Genomic DNA, 26,623 nt, shown 5'->3' with positions numbered 1-26,623 from the left:
CCTGGCTAGGACAATGGAGAACTCCATGAAGAAGGGAAGGGGTGTGGGTTCCAGCTCACAGCTTCCTCCTCTAGGATTCTCCCCAACATCACACACTGGGGTACTCACCATGAAGGGGTTGGTGGAGATTCCAGCTGGCTGGCTCAGTGGCCTCTGCCCCAACTTTGAGGATCCTAAGTCCACGAAGGAAGAGCCTGGGGGAGCAGAGAAGTAAAGTGGGTGACATAGTGGACCCCTCCTGTTGTTTTCAACACCTGCCCCCCTCCCCCCCAGACCCCACTTCCTGGAGTACAGGCATTGCTTTAGTCCAGCAGGACAGCCAGGATAAGGAGCTGTCAAGGGGCAGATCTTCTGCTCCCTTGCTCCCCCTACTGGTCACAGAGGGAACTGGCTCAGAGGCCTATGAGGGTGCCAACCACGGTTTGAAGATTAAAAAAAAAAAAAATTGTGTTTACTACATATAGATCTTTTCTTGCCATTAGCCTCTCTACAATACAGCTGAACAGATTCTGGGGTCCCTGCACACACAGGTGGGGAGCCAGGAGTAAGGAGGGCACACCAAACACCTTACCATTCTTCTGTGTCAGTGAGGTCTGTGCTGGGTACAGTGGTGGGGGAAAGGGACTGGCAAAGGCCCCGGTGGGTGGCACTGGCTGGGGGAAGCCAGGCCCGGCACTGCTCATCCCAAAGCTGGGCCCTGTGAAGAGATGGAAGGTTCAGGCAAATGTCTGGCAGGTGGGCTGCCTAAATCCTTCCCAATGGGAAATGGGATAAAGGATTTCTTCCTAACAATAGGCCCCCAGTAGAAGGACCCCGAACACACCATGGAGCTGGTCGGCTCCTACTTTCTACCGTCCACCTGCCTGTCAGGGAGCTGAGGGCAGTCGCTATGAATACAGCCATGACAGAGACCTGGAGCTACGGCTGGGTGCTGGTGGCTGCTCAGGAGGCTGAGACCCAAGCATCATGGTGGCCCTGTGTCCCATTCTTTCACCTCTACGACAGGCACAGTGCCCATCCCATAAACCCTCTGTGAAAACACGCTGGCAAGGCTCACCGGGCTCAGCTCCCTCCCCTTCCTTTTTTTCTTTTTAAATATTTTTTTTTCTTTTTTGGAACTCAGGGTTTTGCACTTACTAGGCAACCACTATACAACTTGAGCCAGGCCCTTTTGCTTAAAAAATTTTTTTTTAATAGTCTCAAATTTTTGCCCAGGTCAGCCTTAGAGATCCTCCTATGCTCTGCCTCCTAAGTAGCTGAATTACAGGCACACACCACCATACCAGCTCTCCTCTTGCTGAACCAACAGTCTGAGACAAAGCAGAGGCTGTGGGCGGCTGGGCAGAGTAGATGCCAGGCCTTGCTGACCAGGGCAAGGAACAGGTTTGAGGTTTCACTCAGGCCCTGGATGCTTATGCATGGGTAGGTACAGGAGGCCCCTGGTTGCTTATGCATAGGGCACAGGAGGGCCTGACTGGGACTTAGATGGGTCTGGAGGTAGAACTGCTGTACTCTTGTGGTGCAACATAAAAACAACCTTCTGGACAGGTGAAAGGAAGGGGCTAGAGCCATCTTGTCTTTTTTTTTTTCTTCTGATTTTAAAATTCTGATTGTGGACTGGGAATATGGCCTTCTGGTAAAGTGCTCGCCTCATATACATGAAGCCCTGGGTTCGATTCCTCAGCACCACATATATAGAAAAAAGCTGTAAGTGGCACTGTGGCTCAAGTGGTAGAGTGCTAGCCTTGAGCAAAAAGAAGCCAAGGACAGTGCTCAGGCCCTGAGTCCATGCCCCAAGACTGGCAACAAAACAAAACAAATAAACAAAGAATGAGTGAAATTTAGGACAATGGAGGGACTAGGTCGAGTTTGGAGGGATGTGGAAGGAGGATGAAAGGGACAACACTGATCAGTATGCCTTGTAATCATAAGCTGACAGGATAAATAGTAATCCCTTTGTACATCTACTAAGATAATAAAAAAATAATAAAGAATGAACAAAAGACTAAAAAAAAGCATTTAAAAAATAAAATAAAATTCTGGTTGTGGGCTGGGAATATGGCCTAGTGGCAAAGTGCTCACCTCGTATACATGAAGCCCTGGGTTCAATTCCTCAGCACCACATATATAGAAAAAAGCCAGAAGTGGGACTGTGGCTCGAGAGGTAGAGTGCTAGCCTTGAGCAAAAAGAAGCCAGGGACAGTGCTCAGGCCCTGAGTCCATACCCAAGAACTGGCAACAAAAACAAAACAAATAAAATTCTGGTTGTTTCATAAGTTTTATTTTTTGCCAGTCCTGGGGCTTGAACTCAGGGCCTGGGCACTGTCCCTTAGTTTCTTTTGCTCAAGACTAGCACTCTACCACTTGAGCCACAGTGTCACTTCTGGCTTTTTCTGCTTATGTGGTGCTGAGGAATTGAACCCAGGGCATCATGCATGCGAGTCGAGCACTCTCCCACTAAGCCACCTTCCCAGCCCCTTTTATTCTCTCTGTGTGCCTGCACTGGTGGCTCCAACTCAGGGCCTTGTGCTCTTGCTTGGCTTTTTCACTCAAGGCTAGCACTTTACCACCTGAGCCACATCTTCTTCACTTCTTGCTTTTTGGTGATTAAACGGGGATAAGAGTCTCACAGACTTTCCTGCCTGGGCTGGCCTGGAACTGTGATCCTCAGGTCTCAGCCTCTCCAGGAGCTGGGATTATAGGTGTGAGCCACTGGCATCAGGTGGAGCTTCTACTTCCACCCACTAGATGGCCTGGAAATGAAATGGCTGTGTCTTGAACTGAGTCAGGAGTGAGGGAGTGCTGGCGCTCCTCTGGTGGGGAGGAAGGGGGGCTAGGGTGAGTGGGGGGGGGGGGGGTTGGTGATAGGGGAAGGGCTGGTGGCTTACCTGGGGCCAGACCATTGGGCTGGAATGGGTTGGTGGAAGGCAGCTGGGGCTGGGCGGCAGGGGCAGTGAAGGGATTGGTGAAGGCTGCCCAGAGAACAAGGAGAGAGAAGTCTGCAAACGCCCCTGGAAACAGCACATGCTTCTCCCTGATCCACCCCTCCCTGTCCAGAGCGCCCCCCCCCCCACCCGCCATGGGTCCGCTCTCTTGTTGGCATCTCCCCGTGGGATGCACTCACCTCCAAATGCAAGTCCCGAGCTGCCGGCTGGGGCAGACTGGAGTGCGGGAACCTGGCCTGTCACCCCGAAGATGCTGCAGTACAGGGAGAGAAGTGGGGTGCCTATCTTCCAGGACCAGGGAGCAAGAGGGAGGCAAGCAGGCCAGGAAGGGGGACCAGGCTGCAAAAGGCAAGCCCCCCCCATGTCTGCACCCACCTGCCGGGAACCCCTCCAGCTGCCACCCCGGGTCCCAGGAAGCTGCCCACGTCCGGAAGGCTGGTGGGCTGGCTGGCAGCGGCCAGCGGCACAGTGCCAAATGGGGTCACCTGGCTGCTCCCTGCGCACCACAGGAGACAAAATGGGGAAGGCTGGGGTGAGTGGGGGGGGGGGGGAGCAGGAGATGGAGGTGGAATGCTGTGGAGAAAGAATGGAATTATGGCAGGAGAGGTGGCCCAGGCTTCTGAGCCACTGAGTACTCCCAGCCTTTCCTCCAGCAACCCTGAGCTCTGAGCTTGGGGTACAGGTAAAAGCAGGTGCCCCCTCAAGTGACCCCTGCTGCCTTCAGTTACCATGTCACTCTTCCTCTACACAGGGCCCGCTGCTTTGTTGTTGGATACAGGGTCTTGCTCTGCAGCCCAGGCTGGCCCCAAACTCGAGATCCTCCTGCCTCATTCTCCTGAGTGCTACGGTCCCAAGTATTTATTGACATGGCATAGGAAGGGACAGACGGACAGACAGAAGAGGCATTAGGGACAGCAAGTCCTGAGTATGCTCAGCAGACACACACTACAGGACTGCTGAGTCTCCAGCCATCAGCACTCTGTCCTTCCCTCCCTCCTTTCCTTCCTAGGTCCTGAACTCAAGACCTCATGCTCACTCGGTTCATTGGCTCAGCTAGCACTCTACTGCTTGAGCCACACCTCTAGCTTGGCTTGTTGCTGGTTAGCTGGAGAAGGGGTCTTGTAGACTTTTTGAATTGGGCTGATTTCACACTGCAATTCTCTGATCTCAGCTTCCTGCGCAGCTAGGATTATAGGTGTGAGCCACCTCAGCTTGGGGTGGGGGGGAGGAGCAGCTCATGGGGCCTGGCCAACTGCCCACTCCCCTTCTCCCCATCTTCATATGCAACAGGAAAAGCACAGGGGGCAAAATCTTAGGCAACAGCCCTAGGACAAGAGTTGTAGGAACTGCATGCAATCTCATCTCACAGGCGGATTTCTCTGGAAAGTGCCTTATCTGTGGGTCAGATGCAGCTCTATCAAGGCTGCGGCCACTCCGGGCTGCTGGGGAAGGCAGTGGAGACCAGGAGAGCTGGAAGACTCGGTACTGAATGAAACAAACTTTGCCTTGGTTTCCCACTGGGCGATGATCCACAGCTATTGGCTGAACTGCCCTCCAGTTGTGGCTCTGCCACTTTGTGTGATTCTGACACAGTGTTGTCCTGTCCTGAATCTTTTTTGTTGTTGTTGTTGTTTGTTTAATTGCCTTAGGTTGTCCTAAAGCCCTTCTGAGATAGGTGAGAGGGTTTGGAAATCTAGGTCAAGGTGTGACGCATAATTCATGCCTTCTGGCTCTGAGGGGTCAAGAGAGCAGACAGGCTCGAGGGTCCTCAGAGTTCTCACGGTGGGGGCTGTTGAGTGTGAAAACCCAAGGAAACAAGGTCCTACTCTTCAGCAAGAAGCCCTAACCGTGGCAACCCCCTGCTCAAGCCTTCCCTGACCTAGGGTGAATTGGGCTTCAATTTTCCTCTCATAGCACCCTAGTTTTTTTGTTTATTTGTTTTATTGTCAGTCATGGGGCTTGAAGGCTGACCCTGAGCTCTTTTGCTCAAGGCTAACACTGTGCCACTTTGTGCCACCACGCCACTTCCGGTTTTCTGGTGGTTCACTGGAGATAAGTGTTTGAATCACAATCCTCAAATCTCAGCTTCCTGCTGCCTGGTCATGAGGACCAGCTCTATCTTACTCAGCATCTTCTCCTCCTGTGCTATGTCCCTCCCACATGCATGCCCAGCTCCCCATCCTTTCACCCACAAGGACATTAAGGCCAGGGTGGTATACATCTGCTGACCAGGCCTGCAGTACCTCTCTGTGGACACCAGAGGGCAGAGTTGTCTCTAACTCAAGTAGCCCAGGTCTCAGGCCCAGGGATGTTTTCACTAAGGGAGTCCACCCAGGAGGACCATGGCTCTTCTAATCTAGCCATCTACACTGGACACCCACACCTCCAGCCCCTCTCTCCTGCAGCTAGGTCTGCATATGTGCCTTAGAGTGGTTTCAGAGGTAACTGCAGTCTCAAACCTTGCCTTCTCCGCTCCTCAGAAATTTAAACATGAAACCATGCTTGTGGGAAGAGATAACAGCCTCTCAAAATCTTTCCTACTTCATACACAGTTAAGTTTGTTGTGTTGTTGGGGGGGGGGGTGAGGGAGGTGTTGTCTTTGGGAATACTGGGGTTTGAACTCAGGGCCTTAAACTGGTTAGGCAAGTGTTCTACCGCATGAGCCCTACTTCTAACCCTTTTTGCCTGGTATTTTTGGGATATTTTGCTTTGCTCTGGGGCTTAGGACTGCAATCCTCCCAAATATGCCTCCTGGGTAGCTGTACAGGAAGGAGCAACTATACCCAGCCTTTTGTTGTTTTTGTTTGTTTTGCTTTTTGGTGCTGGGGATCAGACTCAGGGCCTTGTGTTCCACCGTCCAGATGCCCAACCATTCTTTATGCCACACTCAGATCATTCTTCTGGTCATAGTGGGTAGGGATGATAGATAGGGTTTCCCATTACCACTAACAGCACTATTTTTTCTTTCTTTCTTTCTTTCTTTTTTTTTTGCTGGTTCTGAGATTCAAATTCAGGACCTCTTATTCTCACTTGGCTTTTTCACTGAAGACTGTTGTTCTACTACCTGAGCCACAGCTTTATTTCTGGCTTTTTGCTGGTTAATTGGAGGTAAGAACCTCATGAACTTTCCTGCCTGAGCTGGCTTCCGGCCACAATCCTCAGATCTCAGCCTCCTGTTACTTGGACATCAGCCAAGTAACTGGCCAGTGAGATGAGCTGGTTTCTCCACTGACAAAGTGGAATTTTTTTTTCTTGTGGGCCCACTGGGTTTGGCTGTGGGTGATCTGCTTTGAGACAACCAGACACTGGATAAAGTAAGTTTAATGCCTTCTGGCTATGCAACTGAAGTCTTCCCTTCTTTTTGGGTCTGTCCCATGAACTCCATCTTTAATCAGTTGTGCCAAGAAGGCATTTCAGAAGGTATGGGGGGGCTAGGAATGTGGCGTAGTGGTAGAGTGCTTGCCTAGCATGCATGAAGCCCTGGGTTCAATTCCTCAGCACTACATATACAGAAAAAGCCAAAAGTGGGGCTGTGGCTCAAGTGGCAGAGTGCTAGCCTTGAGCAAAAAGAATCCAGGGACAGTGCTCAGGTCCTGAGTTCAAGCCCCAGGACTGGCAAAAAAAAAAAAAAAGGTATCAGGGTTTTTAAATTTTTTATTTTTGCTAGTACCAGAATTTGAACTAAGGCCTTCTATTTCTTTAGCTAGTATGTTACCACTTGAGTCATGCCTCCAGCATAGTTTCTTTTCTAATTGGTTATAGGGTTTGAACTCAGAGCCTGGATGCTGTCTCTGAGCTCTTTTGCTCAAGGTTAGTGTTCTACCACTTTAGGCCACAGCTCCACTTCCAGCTTTCTGGTGCTTCATTGAGATAAGAGTCTTAAGGATTTTCCTGCCCCAGCTGGCTTTGAACCAAGATTCTCAGATCTCTGTCTCCTAAGTAGCTAGGATTATAGGTGTGAGCCATCAACTCCTGGCATTCTATCCTTTAACTATGGGAGTTTAACAGATATTTTGTAGACATTGTTTGTCTGTTTTCCATGGTCTATCTTCTTCTTATCAGTTCTATGACTTTAAACTTTATTTAGAACTCCTTTGTCCAGTGGTGACACTTGAACTCAGGTCCTCATTCTCTCTCTTAGCTTGTCTTTTTACTCAAGACTGGCACTCTACCACTTGAGCCATAACTCCATTTATGTTTTTTTACTGGTTAATTAGAGATGAGAGTTTCTCAGTTTTATCTGTCTGGGATGGCTTTAAACGACAATCCTCAGATCTCAGCCTTCTGAGTAGGTAGGATTATAGGTATGAGCCACTAGTACCTAGCTTAGAATATCTTTTATCACATAAGCAGGACTTGTGCAATTCTTAGTTGTTGGAATTTGTGGAGATTTTGGTTCCTATAGTGTCAAATCATAAAAAGATTTTATGTTTGCAAATAATATATTCTGAGATGGAGATGGAGCTCAGTGGTAGAACACACACCTAGCCCATCATGAGGCTCTGGGTTCAATCCTCAGGCTGGCAAAAAGAAAAAAAGAAAAGAATACAAGCCAGGGGCTGGGAATATGGCCTAGTGGCAAGAGCGCTTGCCTCATATACATGAAGCCCTGGGTTCGATTCCCTAGCACCACATATACAGAAAACGGCCAGAAGTGGCGCTGTGGCTCAAGTGGCAGAGTACTAGCCTTGAGCAAAAAGTAAGCCAGGGACAGTGCTGTGGCCCTGAGTTCAAGGCCCAGGACTGGCCACCAAAAAAAAAAAAAGAATACCAGCCAGGTGTCAGTGGCTCAGGCCTATAATACTAGCTACTCAAGAGACTGAGATCTAAGGATCATGGCTCAAAGCCAGCCCAGACAGGGAAGTCTGTGAGACTTATCTCCACTTAACCACCAGAAAACTAGAAGTGGTGCTGTGGCTCAAATGGCAGAGTACTAACCTTGAGCTGAAGAGCTCAGGGACTGCGCCCAGGCCCAGAATTCAAGCCCCTCAACCGACAAAGAAAAGAATACATAGTCTATTGGTTACAAAGTTGTTATAGTCATATTTATTAGCTCAAACTTAACAAAACAATTATTCAGATCATCCTTTTGTTTGCTTGCCAATTTATTTTATAGTGAGTTTTTTTGTGTGTGTGCTAATACTGGGGCTTGAACTTTTGCACTCAAGGCTGGAACTTTACCATTTGCAATACTGTTCCATTCCAGCTTTTTGGTGGTTAATTGGAGACAAGCCTGTAATTCTAGCTACTCAAGAGGCTGAGAACTGAGGATTGCAGTTTGAAGTCAGCCTGGGCAGAAAAGTCCCTGTGAGACTCTTTTCTCCAATTAACCACTCAAACACTGGAAGTGGCACTGTGGCTCAAGTGGTAGAGTGCTAGCCTTGAGCACAAAGAAGCTCAGGGACAGCACCCAGACCCTAAGTTCAAGCCCCACAACCAACCCCCCCCCACCCCCCGCAAAAAAAAAAAAAGTCGCATGGACTTTCCTGCCTGGGGTGGCTTCAAACCTCAACCCTCAGATGACAGCTTCATGAGTAGCTAGGATTACAGATGTGAGCCACAGCGCCTGGCTTATCATGAATCTTGTGAGGGCATTTATAGAACTTTCTTAGTCCATTAAATTCTGTGTCTAACAGCTTCTTTACGAATCTCAAGGTTATGTTGTCAGTTACCTTACGCTCATGATTACAAGAACTTCTTTGTGTCCATTAAACTTTTTTTAATCAATATAAAATTTCTCTTCTTGTTCCACCAAGAAATATAAAATCAAATCAAAATAAGAACAACCCACCATTTTGCTGGGGCCCAGTGGGAGGCTGTGGAGAAGGGTTAGAGTCAAGAAGCCTCAGCTCAGCCATTTTGTGGGCCCAACCACTTGAGAATTTGCTTTATGGCCTCATCTATAAAACAGCTCGATTTTCTACCTCTGTGTATCATTTGGTGTTGGAGACTGAACCCGGGGTTCTCACACAATCTAAGCACACCCTGTACAGCAGTGCTGGATACATTTTAATGGGATCCTTTCAGACCTCAAAAACTTTTGTTGTGGGAGGAACCCGTGTAAGCTGTGGGCTGGGAAGAGAACTTACCAAAGCTGTAACTCCCAGTTAGCATCCGACTGGCTGGCAGGGAAGGTGTGAGGAGGGCAAGGGAGGGCAGAGGAAGGGACAGAGAGAGAGCATGAGTCATTGGCCTGTCCCTACACATGCACATGCCTCTCCACAGCCCTCCAGCTGCCCTCCCTCGCATCTGAGACAACCGGAGGGGAATGCACTGACCATGAAGGCTGAAGTCTGGGGGCTGAGGGAGAAACTGAATGCTTTCAAAGGGAAAAGAGCATCTCTTACAATTTCTTAACAATACAAGATGGGTTTATAAGCATGTGTGTGTGTCTGTGTGCTGGGGCTTGAACTGAGAACTTTGAGTTCTCCTTTAGGTTTAGCTTTCAAGGCGGAGGCTCTAGTCCTTGAGTCACAGTTCCATTCCTGGTTAGGGTGATAGGTGCACACTCACAAATTTCCTAGTATAGAACCTGCCCAACCATTTTCCTTAAAATGATAAATAAACCCCAGTGCCCCCACCCTCTCTGCCTCCCCTTTCTGGAAGCATCCTCTCCTTTGCAAGGTTATTAGGTCAGCTTGGATTTCAACGCGGACATGCATGGATGTGGATGGCAGGCTGGAAGGCAGCATGGAAATGGGAGCGGCGATTTACCTGCAGGGGTTGGCTGGGTCTGGAACGGGGCCTGGCCAGCTGGAGGGAGGCTTCCGAAGGCAGAAGAGCTGGGGCTGCTGCCAAAGGCATCAAAGTTGGCAAAGCCCCCATGGGAAGGTGTCTGGACTACAGGCAGAGAAAAAATAAAGGTTAAAGAAAAGGTATATGTACATCTACGTAACTACTGGCCGCGGGCCAAAGACCACAGGTTGGTTTTTGAGGTGTGTGTGTGTGTGTGTGTGTGTGTGTGTGTGTGTGTGTGTGCGCGCCAGTCCTGGGGCTTAAACTCAGGGCATGAGCCTTGAACTTTTATGCTCCAGGCTAGCATTCTGCCACTTGAGCCCCAGCTCCATTTCTGCTTTTTTTCATTAGAAATAACAGTCTCTCAGATTTTTCCTGGCTGGCCTGGAACTGTGATCCTCAGACCTCAGCCTCCTGAGTAGCTGGGATTACATGTGTGAGCTCCAGCAGCCAGCTCCAAAGTCACTGTTAATGGGATGTTACCTTTGTACAGGTTCTGCAGAGGAAGATGGCCCAAGGAGGCCAGCCAGATCCATGCCAGGGAAAAAGCCATCTGAAGGCCTGCAGATTCACTCCTGGCCATCTTTTTCTTTATCCCTACGTTAGGTGGTACCAACATTATTGTCAGCGCCTAGTTTAGGGCAGAACTGTGTCAAAAAGAATTTTGTGAGGGCTTGATATGTTGACATGATAATTACTCAAGAAAAAAAAAAAGGGTTGGGAATGTGGCTCAGTGGTAGAGTGCCCGCCTAGCATGGATGAAGCCCTGGGTTTGATTCTTCAGAATCATACAAACAGAAAAAGCCAGAAGTGGTGCTGTGGCTCAAGTGGTACAGTGCTAGCCTTGAGCAAAAGAAGCTCAGGGAGAGTGCCCAGGCCCTGAGTTCAAGCCCCAGGACTGGCAAAAAAAAAAAAAAAAAAAAAGATTGTTTTGTGGGAGACAGAGCTTGAAAGAGACAAAAAGGTACTGACTGGAGGTGTGATGAGCAAGCTGTGTGAGAGCCGAGGGCCCAGAGTCTAAGCCCAGTATCCAGCTGCTGGCAAAAAATAAAAAATAAACTAGATACCATTTTACTCAAAACTTGTCTATTTTGTCAGTTGTGGGGCTTGTTCAGGGCCTGGGCTCTGTCCTTGAGCTTTTGTGCTCAAGGCTAGTGCTCTACCACTTTGAGCCACAGCTACTTTCTATTTTCTGGTAGTTAAGTGGAGAGAAGACTCTCATGGACTTTCCTGCTCAGGCTAGCCTCTTAAGGAGCTAGGCTTATTTATACGCATGAGCCACCAGCACCGAGCCTTCCTCCCGTTTTAAGTAAAGTAGGCTCTTTCCATGTTCTAAAAGGTAGGGCCAGGAGCCCCACAGCTGTAATGCTTTAGGGTCACTCAAAATTGTAACCCCGGGAAGAGGAAGATGGCGCCGCCACAGTAGGGAGGCACCCCGACTCGCTCCAACTGAATAGCGAGCTGGGAACTCCAGCACCCAACACCCCATCAAGAACCCAGCAAAACCAGCAGCCAGGAGCAGTGGAGAAACACAGGAAACAAAAAGGAGCAAAAAAGAAGAGCCTATAACCTGCACGGAACTAGAGAATCTCCGGGGTACCCTCCCCCCACCAGCCAACCCTGGCCCAAACAGGGCCAGGCTGGGAAAGGGGACCCGGCGAATGGCAGACCGACTGCCGAAAACCCACACTGGGAGTGCAGAGTCCAGACAGCAGGACTCCACGAACCCCAGGGAGAGCACGGACCAAGACACACGGAGATGGCAGCGACGGGAAGTTCGGGTCCACACCGGGAACAGTCGTAAGTGGCTGGGGAAGCCAGCGGTGCAGAAGGGGAGAGCCAGGGACGCCACCACGACCTTTCACCACACCACAGCACTCCACCACGGAAGGACCAACGGCGGCGCGGGGCGCACATACAATCCAGGACCAGTGAGTCCCCCATTACCTACTCCCCCAACGGGAGACCAGCTATCAGAGACCCAAACCCTACAAAGAAGCTAGACCTTCCTCCCTCCCCCTCCCCACCCTGAGAGAACAAAGAACCCCCAAATCAGGCGGGAAGGTCCCATCAGGCCCTGGGAAGACACAGGAGCTAACAGGGGAAGGGCGGAGCAGTGCCAAGGCTGCAGAGGAGCCTGAACTGGCCGCACCGGCCCCGCCCCTGCAGGCAGTGCAAGCCCCACCTGAGGGGCCTGCTCCTGGTGGACTTTTTCAACTAAAGCCACAGGTGCTGGTCGGCAATACCAGCCCAGCAGGGACACCTGGGCCTGATCACGCACCCCCCTCGCAGCGGAGGTGCAGTCTGAGGGCGCTAACCCGCGCCTGGACAGTTGATCCCACTGGGCCCCACACATACCGACCCTCACAGCGGGCTCGTGGGAGGGCGCAAGCACAACCCAACAACCCGGGGCTCGCTCTGGTAGGCGTACCCCGCCCAGGTGGGCAGGGCCACAGCGGCAGTGCCCGTTGTAGTTGGCGCACAGCGCACAGGTGGGCGGGGCCCCCGACAACAGCGCCCGTTCTGGTAGGCGCTCCTGCACAGGAGGGCAGAGCTCTCCAGCGGCCGTGCCTACTCAGTTTGGCGCATTTCGCACAAGTGGGTGGGCCGCCACTCAACAACACCAGCCCCGGAGCGGTCCACACAGGAGGGCGAACCGCCTGAGAGGTGAGCACCTCTGACCAAGATACAGAGTGTAAAAAAGAACCAAAGAAGAGATAAACCTCCACGCCACGCTGAATCAGCAACCAGCAAACCCCCACCAGGGGCACGCTAGGGTCAGCACAACACAGCGGCAGGACACTGTCCCGCAGAGAAAGACACAGAACCTACCCACCCCCAAGTGCAGTGAGGGTGACCACCTCAGCAACAACCGAGAAGGACACGCTCACCCATTGGGAAGCAAGGTTCAACAGCCAAACCCAAACCCAGAGCCAGGACACCAGGACACAAGGCTCCCACTGACAGACCAGCGGGAACCAGCACAAAACCAAACCAGGGAAGCCACCCACAGATCTCCAGATGCGCAAATCACAAAGAAATATAACACAGTTCATCAAAGGGCAAGCCAACTCGCCAGCTCCAAAAAGCAGCAAGACTGAAGAGGAGATGGAGAATAAAAATACAACTGAGGCCATGTTAACAGAAATGATGGAAAGTGTCAGAAACAAAATCAGAAAACAATTCCAGGAGTTTAGAGTGGAAGTCTTGAAGGACATCCAGGAAGCCAAGAAAGAAATGGAAGCAAAAATGGATACAATGCAAACCTCCTTTAAAGACCTTAACATCATGACAAGTAAATGCATGAAAAAATAGATTTAAAATGCAACTCTTTAAAGGAAGAAATTTCCACGATCAGAGCTGATCTGGCAACCATAAATAGCTCTCTGACATCCATAAACTCCGCAATTGAATCTACAGCACAAAGAATTGCCCATATGGAATCCAGAATCTCTCTCTTGGACGATGATGCAGCCGATAACCAGAAAATTACCACACTCCAAGAAACGGTGAAGCTTCAGGGCAGACTAATCCAGGAGCTAGTGGACAAAGACAAGAGATATAATCTTTGCATAATTGGAATAGAAGAAGGAGGCAAATACCAGAGCAGAGGGCTTCATCATATTTTCAATAAAGTTATTGCAGAAAATTTCCCCAATCTCACAAGGGACCCCATCCAGGTAACTGAAGCCTATAGGACACCTGGCAGGCCAGACCCCAGAAAAGCCACCCCAAAGCACATAATATTCAAGACTTCAGATCTCAAGGATAAAGAGCAAATTATTTATTTATTTATTTTTTATTTTTTTTTATTTTTTGGCCAGTCCTGGGCCTTGGACTCAGGGCCTGAGCACTGTCCCTGGCTTCTTCCCGCTCAAGGCTAGCACTCCGCCACTTGAGCCACAGCGCCTCTTCTGGCCGTTTTCTGTATATGTGGTGCTGGGGAATAGAACCTAGGGCCTCGTGTATCCGAGGCAGGCACTCTTGCCACTAGGCTATATCCCCAGCCCCAAAGAGCAAATTTTAAATGCAGCCAAAGCGAAGAAAGAAATTTACTACAATGGGAAGAGGATCCGAATAACAGCAGACCTCTCCACACAAACCTACCACGCACAAAGAGAGTGGAAGAACACCATCCAAGTTCGACAGGGCAACAACATGCAACCTAGGATAAAATATCCAGCGAAGTTGGAGTTCACATTCGAGGGGAAAACCAGATCTTTCCATAGCAAAAAGGATCTAAAGGAGTATGTGAATAAAAAACCAGCCCTACAACGAATTCTAAGAGGGGAATCCCACCCAACAGAAATTGTACAGGACACAGACAGAAACAGAAAGAAACTACAATAGCAGGAGCCCAACAGAAAGAGCAGCTCACTAAAGACAAGAAAAAAAAAAAAGAGGAAAAACAGCTCAATAAGAAAATGGAAGGAGAAAAAACACTCTTATCCTTGATCTCTTTGAATATAAACGGCATAAACTCTCCGATAAAGAGGTGTGGACTGGCAGAATGGATCTGCAAACAAAAAGTTGCCATCTGTTGTCTAAAAGAGACCCACCTTACAGCAAGGGACAAAAACAGGCTCCGAATGAAAGGATAGAGCAAGATCTTCCAAGCAAACGCACCTACCAAAACGGAAGATGTAGCCATCCTGATCTCAGACAAGCTGGACTTTTCATTAAAATCAACTCAAAAAGACAAAGAAGGACACTACATTTTAATACAAGGAAAAATCCAGAATCAAGACATCATGGTGAGGGGCTGGGGATATGGCCTAGTGGCAAAGAGAGCTTGCCTCGTATATATGAGGCCCTGGGTTCAATTCCCCACCACCACATATACAGAAAATGGCCAGAAGTGGCGCTGTGGCTCAAGTGGCAGAGTGCTAGCCTTGAGCAAAAGGAAGCCAGGGACAGTGCTCAGGCCCTGAGTCCAAGCCCCAGGACTAGTTAAAAAAACAAAACAAAACAAAAGACATCACGGTGAAAAATGTATACTCACCGAACAAAAGAGGCCCTACATATGTCAAGCAAATTCTTACAGAACTACAGAACAAGATAGACCCAAACACAATCATAGTGGGTGACTTTAATACCCCACTCCCTCCAAGAGACAGATCCAACACCCAGAGGATCAGCAAAGGAGCTGAAGACCTAAGTAACACCATATCCCAAATGGATCTGACAGATCTATACAGAATCTTCCACCCTATAGAGACACAATACACCTTCTTCTCAGCAGCCCATGGATCATACTCCAAAATAGACCATGTCATAGCCCACACAAAGAACCTCAGCAAATACAAAAGTATTGATGCCATCCCATGTATTATATCTGACCACAGTGGATTAAAGGTAACCCTCAATAACAGGCTAAACCCCACACTATTATCCAACACTTGGGCCACAGACCAAATTAAAGATGAAATTAACAAATTCATAAGCCACAATGATAATGAAAATACATCACAAAGAAACCTATGGGACACAGCTAAGGCAGTACTGAGGGGCAAGATCATTGCCCACAGCACTCACATTAAAAGAATGGAAGCAGAGCAGGTGAATAACCTCACGATGAAACTAAAACAACTGGACAAACAAGAAATGATTGAATCTAAAATGACTAGGAGGAGAGAGATCACAAAGATTAAAGAAGAGATAAATCTGATTGAAAATAGAAAGACCATTCAACAAATAAGACTAAAAGCTGGTTCTTTGAGAAAATAAATAAAATTGACAGACCCCTCGTAAGACTTACATAAAAAAGAAGAGAAGAGACTCATATACATAAAATCAGGGACTTCACCGGAAAAATTACAAGTACACACGATATTTAAACAATCATAAGGAGCTATTTCCAGAACCTCTACTCACTAAAAAACAATAATTTTACAGAAATGGATCAATTCTTAGAGAAGTATAAACTGCCCAAACTGAACCAAGAAGAAATAAATCAACTAAATAAACCAATAACTTACAGCGAGATACAGGGGGTAATCAAGAACCTCTCAACAAAGAAAAGCCCAGGCCCAGATGGATTCACCAATGAATTCTATAAAACCTTTAGTGAGAAGCTAATAATACCAATACTCCTCAAACTCTTCCGTGAAATAGAAACAGAGGGAGAAATCCCAAACTCATTCTATGAAGCAAATATCATACTCATTCCCAAACCAGGCAAAGACCCAACAAAAAAAGAGAACTACAGACGAATATCACTAATGAACACAGACGCAAAGCTCCTCAATAAAATATTAGCTAATAGGATCCAGAAACTGATCAAGAAAATTATACATCATGACCAAGTAGGCTTCATCCCACAGTCACAAGGATGGTTCAACATCCGTAAATCAATCAATGTAATTCACCACATAAACAGAACTAAAATCAAGAATCACATTGTTATCTCAGTCGATGCCCAAAAAGCCTTTGACAAAATACAACATCCAGGGCTGGGGATATGGCCTAGTGGCAAGAGTGCCTGCCTCATATACATGAGGCCCTAGGTTCGATTCCCCAGCATCACATATACAGAAAACGGCCAGAAATGACGCTGTGGCTCAAGTGGCAGAGCAAAAAGAAGCCAGGGACAGTGCTCAGGCCCTGAGTCCAAGCCCCAGGACTGGCCAAAAAAAAAAAAACCAAAAAAACAAAATATAACATCCATACTTATTAAAAGCTCTGGAGAGAACAGGAATGGATGGAACATTCCTCAAAACAATAAAAGCCATATACAACAGACCAACTGCTAACATCATATTAAATGGAGAGAAACTTAAATCATTCCCCCTAAACTCAGGAACAAGACAAGGATACCCACTCTCCCCACTTCTTTTCAACATAGTGCTGGAATCCCTAGCCATAGCAATAAGGCAAGAGGAGGACATCAAAGGGATACACATCGGCAAGGAAGAAATCAAGTTATCCCTATTCGCAGAGGACATGATCTTATATCTGAAGGACCCAAAAAACTCAGTACCCAAACTCCTACACCTGGTTTATCCATTTTGGCAAAGTAGCAGGATACAAAATCAATCCACAAAAGTCAGCAGCTTTTCTGTACACCAGCAATATACAAACAGAAAAGGAAATTATGAAAACAATTCCATTTACAGTAGCCAAAAAAAGAATAAAGTACCTAGGGATCAACTTAACCAAGGATGTGATGGACCTATTTAATGAGAACTATAAAAATCTAATAAGGGAAATCAAAGAAGACACAAGGAGATGGAAAGACCTCCCATGCTCATGGGTAGACAGAATCAATATAGTGAAAATGGCCATACTGCCCAAATTGTTATACAAATTCAATGCAATCCCTATCAAAATCCCAGTCACATTCTTCACTGAAATAGAGAAAGCAATCCATAAATTCATATGGAACAGCAAAAGACCTAGAATAGCCAAAACAATTCTAGGCAAAAAAAGCAGTGCGGGAGCTATCACAATACCAGACTTCAAGCTCTACTACAGGGCCATCATAACAAAAACAGCCTGGTATTGGTATTAAAAACAGATCGGAAGACCAATGGATTAGAATTGAAGATCCAGAAATAAAACCGCACTCTTACAGTCAGCTGATATTCGACAAAGGAGCTAAAGACATACAATGGGATAAACATAGTCTCTTTAACTACTGGTGCTGGGAGAGCTGGGCAGCCATATGCAGAAAACTCAAAGTAGACCCAAGCCTATCACCATGCACCAAGATCAACTCAAAATGGATCAAGGACCTCAATATCAGACCTGAATCCTTGAAACTACTGAAGGACAGAGTAGGAAAGACGCTAGAACTTATAGGCACAGGAAGGAACTTCCTGAATAGAGTCCCAGGGCACAACAAATAGGGGAGAGACTCAACAAATGGGACTACTACAAATTAAAAAGTTTCTGCACAGCTAAGGACATAGCCACCAAAACAGAAAGACAGCCAACCATATGGGAAAGGATCTTTACCAGCACAGCAACAAAGGCCTAATATCTGTCATCTACAGAGAACTCAAAAAATTAAGCCCCTCCAAGCCCAATAAACCAATTAGGAAATGGGCAAAGGAGCTAAAGAGAGACTTCACAAGAGAAAAAATAAAAATGGCAAAGAAACATATGAGGAAATGTTCAACATCCCTGGTAGTAAAGGAACTGCAAATAAAACCAACCCTGAGATACCACCTCACTCCAGTTAGAATGGCCTATACTCTGAACTCAGGCAACAACAAATGCTGGAGGGAGTGCGGGGAAAGAGGAACCCTTCTCCATTGTTGGTGGGAGTGCAAATTAGTACAACCACTTTGGAGAACAGTATGGAGGTTTCTCAAAAAGCTCAATATAGACCCACCCTATGACCCAGCCATACCACTCCTAGGCATCTATCCTGAACAGCAGGTCCCAAGATATCAAAAAGACATTTGTACTTCCATGTTTATTGCGGCACAATTCACAATAGCCAAAATATGGAAACAACCCAGATGCCCCTCCACAGATGAATGGATCCCAAAAATATGGTACCTATACACAATGGAATACTACATAGCAATTAGGAATGGTGAAATATTGTTATTCGCAGGGAAATGGTCTGATCTTGAACAAATAATGTTGAGTGAGACAAGCCTAGAACACAGAAAACAAAGGGGCATGATCTCCCTGATATATGACTGTTAAGAAAGGGTGACGGAGAGACAGTAGAGACCAGGTCTGTGAAACCAAAAACTGCTTGTCAAATGGTATTTCCCACAGGATTGGGGCAGCAACCCAACATTATGTAACTAAAACCAAACAACTACTCAACATATAAAGGTCAAAAATTGACCTCTCAGTGGAATACAATAGCCCAAAAGCTATGTATGTACGTTCATATAAGACTACTGTTGTACTGTCGACATATTGTCTAATATCGACATTACATTTAAAGCCCTAGGCGAATTTTTTTGGGCCTGGCCACGTGGATACTGTATATGTTCTTGATACATTGTGTATGGTATATATGTCTACCTGACCTAGGGAAGGGAAAGAAAAATAGGGTGTAAGATATCACAAGAAATGTACACACTGCCCTACTATGTAACTGTACCCTTTTTGCACAACACCTTGTCAAAAAATTTGTGTTCAATTAATAAATAAATTAAATTACAAAAAAAAATTAAAAAAAATTTTTTTGTTTTTTTTTTTTTTTGTTTTTTTTTTTTATTTTATTTTTTTTATTATCAATTGAACATAAATTTTTTTTTTTTTTTACAAGGTGCTGTGCAAAGAGGGTGCAGTTACATAGTAGGGCATTGTGTACATTTCTTGTGATATCTTACAACCTGTTTTCCCATCCCTTGTCTAGGTCAGGTAGACCCATATGCAGTATACAATGTATCAAGCACATATACAGTGTTCACAGACTTGGTCTCTACTGTCTCTCCATCTCCCTTTGTTAACAGTCATATATCAGGGAGATCATGCCCCTTTGTTTTCTGTGTTCTAGGCTTGTCTCACTCAACATTATTTGTTCGAGTTCTGACCATTTCCCTGCAAATAACAATATTTCACCATTCCTAATCGCTATGTAGTATTCCATTGTGTATAAGTACCATATTTTTTGGATCCATTCATCTGTGGAGGGGCATCTGGGTTGTTTCCAAATTTTGGCTATTGTGAATTGTGTATTGTGAATTGTGTAACCCTGGTCATCTTATTCTACCCCAGTGCTTCCAGCCATGCTGCTTATGTTCAAGAGATCCAGAGCCGGGGAGGGTGGGATGCCCCCAAGGCCACCAAGTCTGGTGGCAGAGGTGTTTGTGTGGGAGGGAGGTTCTCAGCACTTACCCCCAAAAGTTGGGAAGGCGGCAAAAGCTGGCGCTGCTGGGGGAGCAGCAAAAGGGTCTCCACCAATGTCAGCCAGGAGGTCCATGCTGGCTTTCTTAGCTGAGGAGTGAGGAGGGGGCTGGGAGCCCCGGGCCTGGACTGTCCGGGTCTGAGACTGGTTGACAGACTGGGAGAAGGATTGTAAGCAACACTTAGAATCCAGCCATGACCCAGACAGACAGACAGACAGACATACCCTTTTATCTAAATTCTTCCAGGAAAATGGAGAGTACTGAGAGGAACTACCTTCAGCTAAGTGGTTCCCCAAGCACAAGGTACCTTAGCATCTCTCCACACTCAGTTCATCCTTGCCCCCAGCTCCAAGAACCACACATTTTAGAGTATATTAGCCAAGGCAACAGATAGATGAGCCCAGCATTGCTCTATGGCTGCCAATTCCCTGGTAGGCAATGTCCCAGCCCCTTCTGTGCTTCCTTGAAGGAAAATGGTCATACTTGGAGTTGATACCTGTGTGTGTCTGTGTGTGCACGCATGCTCACATGTGCCTGTAGTGGGGCTTGAACATTTTGCTTCCTACTCTCCCCTGGCTTTTTCAACTCAAGTGTGGTGCTCTACCACTTGAACCACACCTCTACTTCTGGCTTTTTGCTGGTAAAAACTGGAAATACAAATCTTATGGCCAGGTGCTGTGGCTCAAGCCTGTCATCCCAGCTACTCAGAAGGCTGAGATCTGAGGATCATGGTTCAAAGCCAGCCCTGCCAGGAAAGGCCATTAGACTCTTATCTCCAATTAACCACCAGAAAACTGGATGTGGTACTGTGGCTCAAAGTGGTAGAGCACTAGCCCTGAGCAGAAGAGCTCAGGGACAGCGCCCAGGCCTAGAGTTCAAGCCCCACAAATGACAAAAAATAAAAATAAATAAATAAATAATTTAAAAATAAAAAGAATCTTATGGACTTTCTGCTGGGGCTGACTTCTAACAGTGATCCTCAGATCTCATACTTCTGAGTAGCTAGGATTACAGGGGTGAGCCCCAGCACCTAGCTCTGGAGTTGATACTCATGACTCTTCTCAATGTCACTTCCTGTTGTGCTCTTCCCAGAGTTCCAGAGGCGACAGCAGGGCTGAAGTGCTGTAGGGTGCTACAGCTTTGGCCCTATTCTCTGCCACTCCCCTAGAGTGTCTGATTTATTAGTCAGGGGACATGTGTCTCTTTATCCAAATCACAACTGAAACATGGAAGGAAGAAAGTTACCTGACTTGAGGTGGAGGCAGCATCTGAGAGGGGCGGTGTAGGATCCCCAAGAAGGGTACGCAAGGGTTTTCCTCCAGGGATGGAGCCCTGGACAGGGGTGGGGGCCCCACCTTTGGTGCAAGCAGCCCCCTTGACTTGGTCTGGGGGCACATACCTTTGAGAAAGAACAGTTAAGCTAAAGACACAGCTAAAACTTCAGACCATGATCAGCTTAGTTGTTTGGTAAAACACGTTAGTCTTTTCTCTTTTTTTCTTTTTGCTAGTTCTGGGGCTTGGACTCAGGGCCTGAGCTTCTTCTTGCTCAAGGCTAGCACTCTAGCACTTGAGCCATGGCACTACTTCTGGCTTTTTCTGTTTATGTGGTGCCGAGGAATCGAATCTGTGGCTTTGTGCATGCCAGGCAAGCACTCTACTACTAGGCCACATTCCCAGCTTTCCTGGATTTTTTTCTCCTTGTCTTTTAGGTGTAAGGGAATTTAGCAACATAACCAAGGTTTTCCTTGTGCAGACTCTTGGGTGTCTCTCTTTGTCTCCCTTTTTGAGGTGCTGGGGATTGAACCTGGGGCCTTGAGCACTCTACAACTGAGCCATGCCCCCAATTCCCCCTTGGATGTCTTGATGTTCATTTCATACAGAAACATTTGGTTCGTTTGTGTTGTATCTTTTCTTTTCTACTCTAAACTTTTATTTTAATGTATTTACTTAGTGTGTGCACAGTACAGGAGTGTGAACTCAGGGTCTGGACGCTATCCCCTAGCTTTTTCGTTCAAGGCTGATCTACTTGAGCCATACGTCCACTTGCAACCGTTTGGTGGTTCACTGGAGATAAGAATTCACAGGTTTTCCTGCCCAGGCTAGCTTTTAGTTTTCAATCCAGATCCTCAGATCTCAGCCTCCTGAGTAGCTAGGATAACAAGCATGAGCCACGGGTGCTCATCTTACTATGTCTATTTTCTATTACTTTAAAACCATCTGGGGGGTGAATATGATAGAGTGCTTGCCTCGCATACATGAAGCCCTGGGTGATTCCTTAGCACCACATACACAGAAAAAGCCAGACATGGTACTACTGTGGCTCAAGTGGTAGAGTGCTAGGCTTGAGCAAAAAGAAGCCAGAGACAGTGCTTAGGCCATGAGTCCAAGCTCCAGGACTGGCAAAAAAAAAAAAAAAAAAGGATTTGAAGTGATAACACATGCAATGATGCTGATTTCCTAACTTTTTGTTCTTTTCCCTCCTGGTGTGTCTTCAGGTTCTTTCTTCTACATTGCATTGGAACGGGTCTGCGCCTCCCGCTCAGTGCTCCCAACCTACCCTGTCCTCTAGTTCCTGCTGCTTCTGATAAAACCTCTTGTTACCAAAGCACCTGTGGTCCCTATTCTAGAAGCATCTTAATTCTGGGACAAGCTGACTGAGTACTCATTATGTGGTTTTATCTATGTCAATCTCCTTATTCCTGCAGTTTTTCTCTTCACCTAACAGTCACAAGCCTCCCCCTACCAGTGCATGCCCAAAGATCAAACAACATGAAGGAAAACTTTGGGAGAGAAAAGGTAAGGGAGAATGGAGCTGCTCTTTTCCTCACCTATAAAACAGATTACCTATAAACAATGAATGAATGATGGGGTAATAGCATAAAGCTAGCTGGGTGCTGATGGCTCAAGTGGTAGAGTGCTAACCTTGAGCAAGTGCCTAGACCCTGAGTTTGTCCCAAGACCAGCACCAAAAAAAAAAAAAAAAAAAAAAAAAAAGGTTGGGGGGCTACACTGTGGTATCAATGTGAGGTTGAGTTTGATCCATCCATTTTGAAAAAACAAAAAACTCAACAACAATTTTTTAAAACCCACAAAGCTAGTTAGCACAAGTCTACTTTGGTACTCTAGTCCATAGTCTCTTTAAAGGATAGACATCAAAAACAACAAAGTCAGTGGCTAAGAGTAGGTCCTTTCATGTCAATTTGTTTTTCTAGAGTCAGAATGTAGCCCTAATTGAATCTGAGTAGAACAGTCTTCACCTAAAGCTGGCCTCTGAGAGAAGCCCAAATCCTACTTTGGAAACTTGACTGCCAGATGAAGCATGTCTTAGCAATATGTCACCACAGCAATGTCCTTCCTCCTACTTACCATCTTTTCTTCTCATATTTTTCTTGGAGAAATTCTTTTACTTTCTGAGGATCCCTAGAATCTGGTATTAAGGATGTCCGAGCATCGAAGAGTCCCAGCCAAATCTTCCTGCAAACCTGAAGGGAGTGGGTCCACAAGCATGGAATATGAAAAATGCTCCAAATGTAGCTTTCCCAATGTGCCATGTTCAATGTCTTCATCAATAAAGAGTTACGGATTTGGATACAGGTCTAAGATCTGGGTATGCCTACAAATCAGACACGATCCCTCTTTTCACAGACGTCAAGTCTTAGATTAATAATAATAACAATAATAATAATTAATTCAGCTGGTGCTGGTGACTCACACCTGTAATCCTAACTCCTCGGGAGGCCGAGATCTGAGGATCGTGGTTTGAAGCCAGCCCAGGCAGGAAAGTCCATGAGACTCTTATCTCCAATGAACCACCAAAAAAAACTGGAAGTGAAACTCAGATGGCAGAGTGCCAACTCTGAAGAAGAACAACAAAACCCCTAAAGATTCTGTATAAATATACATCTAAACATAAGACAAGATACTTTACATACTCAAAAAATGTGGACCCCTCCCCCCAAAAAAAGAAAACTTTTTTTGGTTTTGTTTTTCTGCAATGCTCAGGTAAAACTTTCCTGGCTGGCAGGGAGTGTGTCTGTGATCTTCCAACCCCAGGCCTTGATCATTTCTCTGAGAGTGGGCCACCCACGCCCTCTGTGGCAGCTCACCTCATTTCCACGGGACTGCAGGAACACCACTTCAGGCTCCGTGAATGTTGTCATGGAGATGGACTTAACGCGATGGGGGGGGTTCAGGCCTCTCCTGAGGGAGGCAGAGCAAGTACAATGCAGTGAGAACTGCAGGTTTGCTTATGGGAAGGGGCAGAGGGAGGGAGATCGGGAGAACAGCATCTAAGCAAAGTTTCTGACAGAACCAGCCCCCTTCCCCAGGCTGGAGACACACCTCAGTGATGGGGTGCTTACCTGGGTTTTGTCCCTAAAGTAGGGAAAAGGAGGATAAAGACTCCTACTCAACACTACCTCCTGATTCCAAGAAAGAAGAGGATATTCTGGAGACTTTGAATGAGACCCAGGGAAGAGAGTCAGGAACATACTGTGCTCTGATGATTCTGGAGAAGGGGGCAGAACCTGCCATCCACACATCCCCACTAGCCTGGCTCAGTCCCCACAGGTCGAGTGTCCGGTGTTCAGGCTGTGTGGCTACTTCTGGGAATTCAGACACATGACCTCCTTCCATTTCCTGCCTTGTCATTGTTTTAGTTTTGTAGCACATCTCAAGGTTCCTCACACCAGAAAAAGGCTAAAATGGAGGCCTGCAATGATTCCCCACAACACTAACAAAGACAGGACAGAATGACCAAGTAGCAGAAAGCTGGTAAGGGACTTGGCCATCTGCAGGTGTGCGATGTGGAGGTGCTCTTATAACCAACCACCCAGGTATGGAACAAAGGCTATAAACCTGGACTAGGGTCCTGAGGAACACAGAGGGAAAAGGAGGAGAGAAGAAGCAAACAAAACACTTATTTGTACGCATGGCGATCTACATAGTCTGGATACTTGGTCAAATTCGGAAGACAGGCAGTGAATACGTCAGTGTTAAATGATGGGGGGAGGGAGGGGCAGATGACACAGTACAGGGTGAATTGAGTTGGGTGGCTTCTCTTTTCTTTTGTTTTGGGGTACAATCCTGGAGCCTGAACTCAGGGCCTGGGTGCTGTCCCTGAGCTTTGAACAACAGTTCCACTTCTGGCTTTTTTGATGTTTAATTGAGATAAGAGTCCATCCTCAGATCTCAGCCTCCTGAGCAGCTAGGATTATAGGCATGCACCACTGGCACCTAGCTTGGGTGGTTGTTCTTATGGATGCTCAACTACTTACTAAGGGATTCTCACAAAGGACAGGACACAGGAGGCTACCTTTGGGTCATTCTCAGCAAGTCTGCTGTTTGATTTTCAAATATAGGCTGTCAAAATGTTCTCACACAAAATAAGCATTATCAAAGGGGCTGGTGCTGGAAGGAAAGGGGAGAGCAGGAAAGCCAAGAGCAAGTCTTTGACTCTATATATCAAACAATAGCTCTTCAATATGATCTGCTTCAAGGCCCTGTGGATCACATTTCTAAGACCGTCCAGTTTTCCCTCCTAAGGCCTATCTCATTAATGGCTGGGTTGGGTTTGGCTTTTAATTCTAGCCAGCCTGCTATTATGCTCTCTCCATTACTCTTTCTCACCTTAGCCCCTAAGCTCTCCTCACCCAAAAGTCTAGGCTTTTTTATTTTTCTGGTCCAAGACAGGAACTCCAACTCACTACCCGGCCCTTTCCCTCACTGGGTGAAACTCTGCCCCTGTGGCATGCCTCCAGCCCCTCCAGGCCTCCTTGAAGCATGGCTAGAGTTGCTTTCACTGTCCCTACAATCTGTCCTGAGTGCTGTCCTTTAGGTTTTTCTTTCAAGGATGGCACTCTACTACTTGAGCCATACCTCTACATCTAACTTTTTTGTGTGTGGTGGTGATGGTGGTTAATTAGAGATAGACTCTCTGGGGGATGGGGGGGCTGGGGATATGGCCTAGTGGCAAGAGTGCTTGCCTCGTATACATGAAGTACTGGGTTCGATTCCTCAGCACCACATATACAGAAAATGGCCAGAAGTGATGCTGTGGCTCAGGTGGCAGAGTGCTAGCCTTGAGCAAATGAAGCCAGGGACAGTGCTCAGGCCCTGAGTCCAAGCCCCAGGGCTGGTTTTAAAAAAAAAGAGTCTCAGGGATCCAGTGGCTCACGTTTATAATCCTAGCTAGTCAGGAGGCTGAGATCTGAGGATCATGGTTCAAAGCCAGCCCGAGCAGGGGACAGGGAAGTCCGTGAGACTCTTATCTTCAGTTAACCACCAGAAAACTGGAAAGTGGCGCTGTGACTCAAGTGGTAGAGTGCTAGTCTTGAGTTGAAGAACTCAGGGACAGCGCTCAAGTCAAGAGTTCAAGATACTACCAACAAAAAACAAGCAAACAACAACAATAACAAAAAGAGTCTCAGGACTTTCCTGCAAGGGCTGTCTTTGAACCTGGATCCTCAGAGGTTAGCCTCCTGAGAAGCTAAGATTATAGATATGAGCCACAGGTGCCCTGCTTCAGTCCTCTCTTTGACCTCTCACTAACAAATCTTTACTTTGCTAAAACACAAGGCATCATGTTAAGGCATCTGGGGGCAGGGAGGAGGGTACAAAAATTGTAAGACCTAGTTTCTGACTACCAGGTGCTTAAGGAAAGGACCAAGAAGGCTTCTTGCCAGATACATAGTGACACATGTCTATAATCCCAATTACTCAGGCAGTAGAGGCAGGAAGATCATGGTTGGAGGCAAGCCAGAGCAAAAGCATGAGACTCTTACCTAAAAAGTAAACTTAAAAAAAAAAAAGTGGGGCTGGAATATGGCTTAACGGTAGAATGCTTGCCTTGCATGCATGAAGTCTTGGGTTTGATTCCTCAGCACCACATAAACAGAAAAAGCCAGAAGTGGCACTGTGGCTCAAATGCTAGCCTTGAGCAAAAAGAAGCTCAGGGACAGGGCTCAGGCCCTGAGGCCAAGCCCCAGGACTGGCAAAAAAAAAAAAAAAAAAAAGGAAAAAAGAAGACTGGAGGCATGGCTCAAGTGGTAGAGCACTTGCCTAGCAAGCTCTAAGCCCTGAGTTCAGTATCTGGTACTGGGATATGTGTGTATAATGTGTGCATAT

General features: G+C 46.9%; 1 protein-coding gene across 2 annotated transcripts in view; it reads right to left on the bottom strand.

The window, feature by feature from the left end:
• Agfg2 (ArfGAP with FG repeats 2) overlaps window positions 1-26,623 on the bottom strand; it is a 37,020-nt gene that overhangs the window by 895 nt on the left and 9,502 nt on the right. The window contains exons 2-12 of one of the 2 annotated variants that reach the window (XM_048368301.1): window positions 23,605-23,698; window positions 22,865-22,980; window positions 20,744-20,897; window positions 19,488-19,653; window positions 9,660-9,785; window positions 9,035-9,067; window positions 3,321-3,441; window positions 3,125-3,198; window positions 2,889-2,972; window positions 572-697; window positions 109-194 (exon numbers count right to left, since the gene is read on the bottom strand). In XM_048368301.1, the coding sequence (XP_048224258.1) occupies window positions 109-194; window positions 572-697; window positions 2,889-2,972; window positions 3,125-3,198; window positions 3,321-3,441; window positions 9,035-9,067; window positions 9,660-9,785; window positions 19,488-19,653; window positions 20,744-20,897; window positions 22,865-22,980; window positions 23,605-23,698 (1,180 nt within the window). The remainder of the gene's footprint in view (window positions 1-108; window positions 195-571; window positions 698-2,888; window positions 2,973-3,124; window positions 3,199-3,320; window positions 3,442-9,034; window positions 9,068-9,659; window positions 9,786-19,487; window positions 19,654-20,743; window positions 20,898-22,864; window positions 22,981-23,604; window positions 23,699-26,623) is intronic. The other variant, XM_048368308.1, reaches the window with a different exon arrangement.

The sequence above is a fragment of the Perognathus longimembris genome, chromosome 1, assembly GCF_023159225.1.
Source record: "Perognathus longimembris pacificus isolate PPM17 chromosome 1, ASM2315922v1, whole genome shotgun sequence".
Classification (NCBI taxonomy): domain Eukaryota; kingdom Metazoa; phylum Chordata; class Mammalia; order Rodentia; family Heteromyidae; genus Perognathus; species Perognathus longimembris.
This window is presented reverse-complemented; position numbering and strand designations above follow the sequence as displayed.